The sequence below is a fragment of the Lithobates pipiens genome, unplaced genomic scaffold, assembly GCF_037356315.1.
Source record: "Lithobates pipiens isolate NorthernLeopardFrog02 unplaced genomic scaffold, aLitPip1_a1.2 Scaffold_16, whole genome shotgun sequence".
Lineage (NCBI taxonomy): Eukaryota > Metazoa > Chordata > Amphibia > Anura > Ranidae > Lithobates > Lithobates pipiens.
The window spans coordinates 453,742,525-453,754,588 of record NW_027507748.1 but is presented as its reverse complement, the minus strand read 5'-3'; the positions used below and the strand labels follow the sequence as shown (position 1 = coordinate 453,754,588).

Genomic DNA, 12,064 nt, shown 5'->3' with positions numbered 1-12,064 from the left:
TCTTCGTCGGCGGCCATTGTAAAATTCAAAAGCTGCGCCGCCGCCTTCGCCTGTGATAGGCGGAACACTGAATTTCCCAGCAGCCTGTGTTCCGCCTATCACAGACGTCGTATCATCCTCGTCCGTAGTACGAGGATGATACGATGTCCGTGATAGGCGGAACACAGGCTGCTGGGAAATTCAGTGTTCCGCCTATCACAGGCGAAGGCGGAGCCGGAGGCGCGGCTTTTGAATAGAATGGCCGCTGTCTGTCTGCTCGACACGCTGATCGAGCGGGCAGACAGCGATGACTCGAGTATAAGCCGAGGGGGGCACTTTCAGCCTCAAAAAAGAGGCTGAAAATCTCGGCTTATACTCGAGTATATACGGTAATTGGTTCTGGGAATAGACTTCCAGCAGAGGTAGCGAGTCAGTCAACAGTAAGTAGATTCAAATATGCTTGGAACAAACTATAGTCAGACAAAAAGTTAAAGTCAGAAGATTAAGTCCTGCTAGATCCCATCAAGCTGGCCCATTTTTCAGGTATAGCTATGTAAAACATAAAAAAGTGCCCATACTCTATAAAATCCAGTAAGATACTATATCCCTGCTCTGCACATGCTCAGTTGCTCTCTATTTTTAGGTACTTTTAGGCACTGCTGAATTTGTAGAGGCTGATCTGCTGACAGCCTTAAAGCGGAATCAAACCCTCCTATCCTTTACAGCCACAGAAGCTGCTTCTGTTTGATCTGCAACTGCCATGGTGCTGCAGGTTATCAGTTATGATACCAGCCATTTTATGGTTTGACAGTTTGGTTGAGGACACAAGAAAATGTGACAGTTAGCAAGGAATGTAACTGTTTTTTGAAATCATTAAATCTATGAGTTTAGTTCTGCTTTATGATTCACTGCTGTGCTGGGGCTCTGTGCTTCAGCAAAATGGCAGCCTCCAGCAAGAAGAAATAGGAGCAATGCTGGAGGAAATTTACAGCACACTCAAATATTGGTAGCATAATTATTAATGTGAAATGCATGTTCCTTGCTAAAGAACATTATTTTTTATCAAGTTTTATAAAGTTACGCTTTAACCAGTTCCCGACCGGCGCACGCCGATGTACGTTGGCAGAATGGCACGGGCAGGCATATTGGCGTACAGGTACGTCCAATCTTCAATGCCGCCCTGCGATCGTGTGCCGGTCGGGACCTCCGTGAGTCCGGTCGCGGGTCCCGCAGACTCGATCGCCGTGGGCATACCCGCGATTGCCTCAAGGGGCGGCTGAATGGAGGAAATGCCGTGTAAACAGCATTTCCCCATTCTGCCTAGCAACTAGTGACGCTGATCTCTGCTCCATGTGATTGGAGCAGAGATCAGTGTTCACTAAATGAAAGCCCAGCCCCCACACAGTTAGTAACACACCCCTAGGAACACTTAACCCCTACACTGCCACCCACTGGTTAACCCCTTCACTGCCAGTGTCATTTGCACAGGAATCACTGCATTTATATAGCAGTGATTACTGTATAAATGACAATGGCCCCAGAATGTGTCAAAAATGTCCGATGTGTCCGCTGCAATGTCGCAGTCACAATAAATATCACTGATCGCCGCCATTACTAGTAAAAAAATAAATAATAAAAAATTATTAATAAAAATGCCATAAAACTATCCCTATTTTGTAAACGCTGACTTTTAATAATTGGGCACTTACCTATCCCACGGTCCAGCGATGTGGGGGAACGAAGCCCCGCTTGTATGCCCCTTTCTCTCTGTGGCACCGTCATTGTCCCTGTGGGCATCCACCTGTGGCTTCACAGCCAAGCACACACTGTGCATGCGTGATCCGCACTGAGCACTGTGACTGTCCGGGTGATCATCTGGGACCTGTGACTGTGATGTGTCCCAGATGAGCACCGAGAGGGAGGGGGAGAGGTGATCTCCCTTCCAGCGCCACAAAGCGCCAGGAGGAAATGGGAGCTGAAACCCTCTAAAAAGAGGGTTTCTGCTCCTCCCCCCCCCCCGAAAAATGACATGCCATATATATATATATCTATATATATCTATATATATAGATATATATAGATATATATATGTATGTGTATATATATATATATATATATATATATATATATATATATATGAAAATGGTGCAGATTTAATGGTGATTTTCCCTTACTTCAGAGAAATTTATTCTTACCTCCTTTTGTGTCTCCATGACAGGAAGTAAAGAAAGATCACAACAATAGGATATAAACTGCAAAAAAAAAGTGTAACAGGAATTTGAACCCCTCTATAAAATTTTGGCTATAAATATATCTTAATAATCTTCACATCAGTTACTTAAGTGTGTATAAAGCCAACTTTTTTTGTTGTTTTGGTTAGAGTAGGGAAGGATTTGAACCTCTGTGAGGTTATTAATGTTGACCCTAATGGCTAAGTTTACCCTTTTTTTATGAGCCCGTTACCATTGTCATTGAAATTAAGGGAAAATCCAAAATTTTGACAGGAACAGAAGGGAAATGTTCCAGTGGGGACACTTGTTCCAGTGACAGCTGACTAAGATGAACTTTCTGTTATTTTGGAGAGATTTTCTTTCACTGCCTGTTGTGTCTATGGAACAGAAAGTAAAGGCAACGCTCCACAATGGACAGAGACAACAAAAGAAAACAGGGATTTTAGCTATTCCCTGCTCTATGCAAAACTGAAAAAGTGGCGGTTTTAGATTTTACTGTAGGAATCCGGTTATTTTATTTTCTATCATTTAAAAAGTCTGTTTTATGTCGATGCAATTATATTTTATTTATTTCAAATTACCTAGACAGTTAAGAGGAAATTCAGAAAACAATATCTTTCTGAAATGTATTTGATGACTGAACTACACAAAAGGTTGCCAAGTCAGCACAAAAATGATTCCTTAAGAAACGCAGCCTTTCTAAAGTTTAAAACGTACTTCCTTAATTGTGAGGAAAGTATAGAATTAACTAAATAAAGCAAAAGTAAATCATACCTGTCCTAGGAAATGATCTATATACTTAATATTTACATACTTCCTGCTGAGCATCATACAAGCTGGACATATGAGCTTGGGAAATCAGTCCCAATCTTATATTTGCTTGTCTGTAGGAAAAATTAGGGGACATGCATGTCCAATGGTATTCACTAAAGTGTTCCTATTCTTATTCAATAGTTTATAGCAACCAATCCCCTTTTACTGGTCTGTCTTCAGTATTATTGAATAAAGCCTCAGTTTTTCATCCAGCATTGGTGTCCCACAGTTACACCACCTAGTACATATAGTATGAATCGTAAAGGGTGAAAATTGCTACAATGAGCTTATTTTAACATATTTCTGAAATTGTGACTCAATAACTGACTGGGGTCTGGATAATATGTAATACTTTACACCCTATAAACTGTTAAACTATTGATCGCAAAATCCCTAACATGGAAAAATCCAATGGATCCAATCCAATAACAAGAATTTTCTAGGCCTCTAACCATATATCAATAAACTGGGGTTGATTTACTAAATGTGTTTGTTTGCACTTTGCTCAATGAAGCTGTATTAACTTAATTCATCCAATTTAAAAAAAAAACGACCTGCTAAGCCTGGAATTAAAAATTGTCTTCCATAACAATTACAACACAAAAAAAACAATTTTTTTCCCAATCATTTATAATAGCGCATACATATTCCTGTGTTTGTTGAATAAGTTCAAAAATAAATAAACATCAGAGGGCTTATTCACACCTTCCTTTTGAAGTAACTCGCATGTTACCGCATTGCATGGTAGCAGACCATAAACGCATTGGTGTGTTGCGTTCCTATTCATTTTGAATAGCACCCTGACATATGGTAAATCTATGCATTGCAATTTACCACAAAGCACCACAACACACAATCCTTGGAATTCATAATTAATGTCATAGATACTGTAGCAAATGACAGAGCTTGCTTCATATGTCCTTAAGGCATATATGAGTCTGTTGCAACTCTGGAAGAACTGCTACAAGCATCTCTCCTGTAAAGTGATGGAGTTATACAGGCAGAAAAGCTATTTGGAGAAGTTGGGAGAGTAATGAAAATGTATCAACTATCAGTTACATAGAACTTAAAGATCAATTTTTGTTGCAGAATTAAACACAATAATTAAATATGTGGCACAATCAACAATTTACTCCAACGTGGAAAAGATCCTATTTGCCTCCACTTTCCTTCCAATCAATATTCTGGGATTTCTTTATGAATTACGTTGTAACAATAGCACCGTACAGTGAAAGTGTTGCAAATAAAAGGAGTTTTCATGAATTTGGTGCAAGGCTTCCAACTACATACACACCTCTAGAAATGTGTTACAAATGCCTTATTGAATTCCCCCTATGTGGTGCACTGAAAAAACAACAACATTTTCATGCATTACAGCCCATTAATTTTAAAATGACACAACGTATCTCAACACATCAAAATAATGCATGTCTTGCAGCGCAGTGTGAGGAGGGGTAAATGATCCTTTATATGTAGTTGGTCCACACGACCATTCTAGTAATAAAAGAAATGTCATTGATATGACATTATAGGACATACAATAATAATCTACCTCTTTTTGAATCTAAAACTAAGCTATTTAAACGATCAGGGAGAATGTGTTTTTCTCTTCCATACTGTAATTATAGTACACTCAAACTAAAGCATAAAAGTTATAATAAACTCAAACCTCATTAGTATACCTCATGATATTCTCTGTACGCACTTGCACATAACACAAAATATGTCATATATAAGCCCCCTGGAAGCTAACTAAAGCAATCCACAATTGAACTCCTAATCATTTAAGAAAAAAAGTAGATAATTCTGCTCAAAATCAACAAGCCATGTGATTGTGTGCAATACATAGCACAAACAATTGGCGCTGCTTAATATGGTGAGGCTGATTTATTAAAGCAAAAAAATAAAAGTGTGTGAATATTCTTTTCAATTATTCAAATCATGATATCATGAAAAATGTAAATATCAATATCATGAAAAAGATAATAAAAGTGAATATACACCATTTTTTGAGTTACCATTCTCAATTATTTTATTAAATCAGCCCTTTTACATGCTAGCGAACATTTGAAAATAAAAATCAAATGCTGTAAGTGAATAGGTTACTATGGTATACATGCCGGCACAATATTTATATTAATATTAACAAGAAAAAGACTGGATACTGCAGAGCTGCATTAAGTAGCAGGCTCCTCCTGAGCTAAGTAAAAAAATTATTAATGACTGCATTAACTACCATTGGTATAACCTTCCTTTTTTAAGTCTCTCATGGCCTTGTACCTTTCTGAAACAAAATTGAATATTAGAAAGACAAATGTTTTAAAAGAGGAGTACAACAGAAGTGGAGAATTTATTTTCTTTTACTTACTTCCTGTTTTGTTATAGATTATTTGGCATATATGGACTAAAATAATTATCTAAAGTTACAATTGTTCAACTAAATTGAGAGTAAATTACACATTTTCAGTAACTGAATAGAGAAACCACAGCAAAAAATGAATGTAACATAGCTTTCCTTTAGCCCACCAATATCACGAATAAATTCACGCCACTAGAAGACTGCCTATCATCACCAGCAGAGAAAATGAAATATATTTTCAGCTCGTTCTAAGGTTCTGTGTGGCACAGTGTAAATTTGTTATAAGGTACTCATGTTTGTCTTCATTTTGTACCATAAAAATCTAGCTGAAATGGCCAACAAAAAATGAATTTGACTGAAAACGTTTGTTTTGGACATCTGTCCAGCAACCACATGTATGCTCGAAGTTTGCCACTTTCTCCATACAAACATCAGTTAGTCAATACAACTTCAGGTGGCCAACCATCTCATAAAGTCCCCACTGTATTGTAAAAATGAGCGACAGTACTTATCTGTTTCACAGAGAGTAAAAAACAGCTTTCATAAGCTAGACACACGGACTATTTGCCATTTTTGTTTTTCTGAAAAGTTCATTAATAAATATGAGCCATTTTTAGGAAGCACTTGGTTACCACACAGTGGCACTTACACGTAGACTGGTTTAAATGCTTTTTCCCCACATCATCAAAAAATTTAGAAAATTCACACCTGGAAATTAATATATCTTGGACTGCAGTCTTGCCACAAAAAGAAACACACAATATCAAATTGTTCTCAAACTGTAGGAACAAATTAACACCCATATGGCATATCTTGAAAAGTGTTATGACAAATCAGATGTAGGTAAATGGCAAAGATAATAGAAAAGGTGCTAATGTAGCCACTGGCCAAAAAAAACGTATTTATTACCCATATTCTACTGCATATTCAGAGAATCTCAATGAGTACTACAAGTTGAAGGCTCATACATTTGATTTTGATTAATCATTTATGTGTTTTCCAGTATACATTTACAGACAAGGAAAAATTCCAATACTAACAATTTCTCATGTTTCATTTTTATAACAGATGCTTTTCCTCCTGCATGTTCAAATAAACTGTAAATGGCTTCATTGGAACAATATGTAAAATAGCTTATTAACACGCTTTATGATGGCAAATGTTCTATACTACATTTTTACCTTTAGAAATAAAATGTACAAAAAATATTTTATAACTGTTATTAGTAGATTAGTGAATTGTCATTGAGCTAAACATTCAGCTACATGCAAGGAACTTTTTTTAATACCCCACAAGTGACTTGTTGTTTGAAATTGAAAAAGTGAACATGGATGCCCTAAGTTCCCTAGTTTCAAATTTATTTATTTATTGGATAGTATTGTAAACAGGCATGCATAGTAATGGCAGTTAGATCTATTCATTAAACTATTTAAAGGAAGGGAAACAGGTATAGATTTTACATGTATGTGAACCTTACAATTGTACATAAAGTGTTAATTTTAAATGAAAAACCATGAAGGTCAGTTTAAAATATGTCTTTGTCCCTTTTAATAAAAAAAAATCTATGCTAACTGGTTTACCCTTCTAAGCATCTGAGCATGTAATAGTACAACACACCTTATGCTACCATATTTCTATAATAAGAGATATTCAGGGCTGCTATAAAGCAATATAAAAAACGGCTACGTTACTTCTTGCTAAATTGATTAAGATCACATTGGTCACTCTGGTACAAAACCAAAGCATGATATAAAGAAAAACTGTAACAAATATGGGGTATAATTCTAAACTAACTTTATACACATTGCTTACATCTAACTTTTTTAGATTTTACTTCTTTTGTAATTTATGTCAAACACTAAGATACTGATTAGATATTGAAATGCCTTCTGCTCTATCTTTATCAATTTATTTTCCAATAAAAACATGATGTATCAAAAATGACATTCTGGTTATCTTCTAGAGCATAAGACATTGATATTAAAAATCATATGACAGTATTGCATACATTGCTAAACGCAGTTAAATATGTGCTCTATTTTTATCTTAATATTAAAAACTTATATATTTTTTTTTTTTTTGTATTAATTACTTAAGCCCCAGGTCTCATTTGTTTGCCCTGTGAAGTCAACTGTGGTCTCAACAGGACTTCCTGTGTGCTCACACAGCCATCTTTGAACAGGGCAGAATTGCTCCAGCTCACCCTGCCTACCCCTACAGCAACTATTCACCACAATAAAAGGGATAGAATAGATCACTAATGTAAGTGATCTTTTGCTGCAAGGGGGGGGAGGGGGCAGAATCAAGTCTTCCCTCCGCTCCCAAAAGAAAAAAGTGTAAAAAAAAAAAATTGCTAACCAATAAGACAAATACATAAACAAATACAAACAAAAAATAACAAAAAAACTAAAAACCTCTCCCCATCCCATTAATGGCATTTTGCATTACTGTGTGTCAAACACTGACATAAGAGAGCACAAGAGTCAATAAGAATTTTAGAGCTCCCAAACTTATGAAAATGTTGCCTCCATTCTCATTTCTGTCCAAACCCAAGTTTCCACAAGCAGATTTGTATTGCTTGTTCCTATGCATGTTGCAATATAATGCTGAAAGGAGAAAAAAGTGCTTCTAAATGTAAGAAAAATAAACTTGTATTTAAGTCATAAAAAATCACATTCATGTGATATCATATTAGTTGAAAGGCTGTCACTGTCATATTTCTTCCTAATTAAAACATAGGAAGATACAATGTATGTATTCATATCCACTACCAAATTAAAGCCTGTACTGAATTAAAAGAAAAGCTAAACATTATATGATGCAAAACCGAGACATCTCCAATACTATAAATAAACCACTCTGGCACCTAATGGTGAAAAAGGGGAACATCTCTAATACTGAATTAGTTAAAAATATATTTGATAAGTACAGGAGGGCAAGTGAAAAGGGTGCTTTGCCTTTTTAATTGTTCAGTATTTTCTTTTTATATTTGATATGAATTGCAATCTAATCCAACTAGCATTTAGCGAGCAGTCTAAAGACATCCAATATTACCATTCCATTGCTAACTGCTGTTATCGGTAACTATAAAATTATCTGTAGAACAATCCCCCAAAACAATTTACAATGTAATGCAGAGATGGATCAGATTTTCATTCTTCTGTATGAACAACTGTGCTGGCCCAGGACTGTTACCAATGTTACAACAGTGTTAAGCTGTAATTACCTTACATGAGGACCTGGCAGTTAGAAAACATGTAATCTATGTCCAACATCTATAAAACAAAAATAGCTGAAAGAAAAGGCCGTCCAGATGCCCATATCAATCACAGGTTAGCTTTCATGTTAATGTTTGTACCAGACAATTTGACTGATAGCTTTAAGTAGCATCTCTTTTTTTACCTGTAATGATTATGATTGTTGTCTAAAAAATTTAAAGAAATACATTTCCAGGTATCAGGCTTTATATTCACACTCATATTTTTCCCCAGCAAATGCAAATAATATGCTACCTGTTGGAAAGGCATCCTCAATGCTCCCATGTTCACATATGGTGCAACCCTACATGTTTCTAAATGACTTGCTGTTCCCAGAATCACACCTGAAATAGAAATATAGGTCAGTACTGCATACATTTGTAATGGACTAACAGATGTAATCCCTTCTCTAAAGTAAAAGGACAGGTAACAATCATTTAGGAATAAATAATCAGCAAGCCATGCCAACCCAGAAAATCTGGGATCAAAGAAAGTTAATTATAATAGCAGGCACCTCCCCGCCTTATCTAGGACATTATGATTCTGGTTCACTTTCATATTAATATAAAGCATAAATAGGACAATTCACCCTTTGTGCAAATTACTACTGAACCAGAAGTGTTAAGTCAGCAAAATAGCAAAAAAGGTGGATGTCTATATTGTGGCTTCACTATTTAATACTTAATAATTGGACTACAGATGTTGCTCTGTGGGGCTTCCTCATGTTGGTTTTGACTTGACAAAACCCAAGAGGTAAAATATGTAGGGCTGAGTTAAACAACTGGAGCAAAGTGTTACCCTTAGCAGCTAATTACATATATTGCTTCATTACTTACAGTTACAGTTTACTTCTCTAGAAGATTGAGGATGTTTAGGCTGCTTTTGAGGTAATGTCTAGAAAGAGATGGCTAATTGTGTGTGTGTGTGTGTGTGTGTGCATATTGAAAAAAGGAAAATTTGATCATGTTACTCACCATACCCACCTTTATGCATTTGGTTTTCTTGTTTTCTGCATTTTGCTCTTCGGTTCTGAAACCATACCTATAAAACACAAAAAAGATTAGTGTTCTGCATCCATTAAAATTATATCCGGTATTAATTAGTAGGTTACAGATCTTCAACCATCAGTAGGAATGTATATCTTAAGAAACAATTATTTTATAAAAATAACATTCCTGTCTTTTCTAATTATATCAGTATTTGTCAAGATATGAATAGTCCTGTTATCATCAGCAAACGATTGCAGACCATTTAGTTGCAAATGTGAAATGTGTATCTTTAATGTCCTGGTTTTGCTTGTTAACTATTGCTTTATTTTTATACTGATTATTGTTTGTTTTTTAATATATTGCAACAGACTAGTTTTCTAAGCACAGGGCCTCAATAATTGCTAACAAATCATGTTTCCTTGCTTTCTGGTAGAACCTCAGCTATGTAGATTAGTAGCAGCTTATAGGAAACACACAGATGATTTCACAGTTGATTCTGAAGAGAGATCTGAAAAAAATGACTTGCTGATGTTCACTGATGATCAGAACTGAGATGCACTGCTACATACTAAGGAGGCTATGATTTCCAAGTATACTTAACAAAGAATCAGAAATTTTAAAGTAATATTGCCACTGCCAGACAAACTACCAGACATGGCAATAATAGAACACATCCATTCAGTGTATTGCTATGGGGAACAAAAAGTGTATATTCAGTTACAAAAAAGAGTTTATCTGTCAAAATAGCAAACCAAGAATGCTCAGAGTGTAATTCTAATATTGGTATTCCCAAATTTGTAAAGATTTTTATTTTTGGGTACGTTTTTAAGACCACAAAAATACACTGGGTTGTGGATTGCTGCAATCAATCACACCAAACCTCCTCCCAACAAACTATAGCTATGTGAATAATAAGGGCAAATATGTTATTGAAACTGTTCAAGCAATCCTTAACCAATAATGAAAGATGTTCTGTTATACAGGACACAAGTCCAAAAATTGTGTTTAATGTAGATCTTCAGCCTCTGCAGCATGGTCCCTCATCTCCACCCCTCTTCCAGTCCTGTGCATGGATAGCAGTCTTATTTATTTATTGTTACCCTATTTTTTAGGGAAATTGTCTGCCCCCTGCACATCATTCACCTAGGTGAATGACATGCCTTGCCTCCCCCCCCCCCCCTTTGCCTCCAGGGATATTCATGCCACATACAGTATCTCACAAAATTGAGTACACCCCTCACATTTTGAAAATATTTTATTATATCTTTTCATGTAACAACACTGAAGAAATGACACTTTCCTACAATGTAAAGAAGTGAGTGTACAGCTTGTATAACAGTGTAAATTTGCTGTCCCCTAAAAATAACGCAACACACAGCCATTATTTTCTAAACCACTGGCAACAAAAGTGAGTACACGCCTAAGTGAAAAAGTTCAAATTTAGCCCAATTAGGCATTTTCCCTCCCCAGTGTCATGCAACTTGTTAGGGTAACAAGGTCTCAGGTGTGATTGGGGAGCAGATATGTTCAGTTTGGTGTTCTCTCTCACTCTTTCATACTGGTCACTGGACAATCAATATGGCACCTCATGGCAAAGAACTCTCTGAGGATCTGAAAAAAATAATTGTTGCTCTACATAAAAATGGCCTAGGCTATAAGAAGATTACCAAGGCCATATAGCAGTTTACCATGACAAGTTCCACTCAGAACAGGCCTTGCCATGGTCGACCAAAGAAGTTGAGTGCACATGCTCAGCGTCATATTCAGAGGTTGTCTTTGGGAAATAGATGTATGAGTGCTGCCAGCATTACTGCAGAGGTTGAAAGGGTGGGGGGGGGGGTCAGCCTGTCAGTGCTCAGACCATATGCTGCACACTGCATCAAATTGGTCTGCATAGGAAGATAGCCTCTTCTTAAGATGATGCACAGAAAAGCCTGCAAACAGTTTGCTGAAGACAAGCAGACTAAGGACATGGATTACTGGAACCATGTCCTGTGGTCTGATGAGATCAAGATAAACTTGTTTAGTTCAGATGGTGTCAAGCGTGTGTGGTGGCAACCGGATGGGAAGTACAAAGACAAGTGTGTCGTGCCTACAGTCAAGCATTGTGGTGGGAGTGTCAACGTTCTGGGGCTGCATGATGGCTGTTGCACTGGGGAGCTACAGTTCATTGAGGGAACCATGAATGGCAAAATGTACTGTGACATATTGAAGCAGAGCATGATCCCCTCCCAACGGAGACTGTGCCACAGAGCAGTATTCCAACATGATAACGACCCCAAACATACCTTCAAGACAACCACTGCCATTCTAAAGAAGCTAAAGGTAAAGGTGATGGTCTGGCCTAGCATGGCTCCAGACCTAAAAACTATTGAGCATCTGTGGGGCATCCTCAAATGGAAGGTGGAGGAGTGCAGGGTCTCTAACATCCACCAG

General features: G+C 36.9%; 1 protein-coding gene across 4 annotated transcripts in view; it reads right to left on the bottom strand.

Annotated features, from left to right (window-relative positions):
• Positions 1–12,064, bottom strand: part of LOC143983301 (short stature homeobox protein) — a 59,883-nt gene that overhangs the window by 21,913 nt on the left and 25,906 nt on the right. For 2 of the 4 annotated variants that reach the window (XM_077482827.1, XM_077482825.1), the window contains exons 3-4: positions 9,623–9,680; positions 8,895–8,983 (exon numbers count right to left, since the gene is read on the bottom strand). In XM_077482827.1, the coding sequence (XP_077338953.1) occupies positions 8,895–8,983; positions 9,623–9,680 (147 nt within the window). Of the gene's footprint in view, positions 1–8,894; positions 8,984–9,613; positions 9,681–12,064 lie in introns of all 4 variants that reach the window. The other 2 variants (XM_077482826.1, XM_077482824.1) reach the window with 1 other exon arrangement.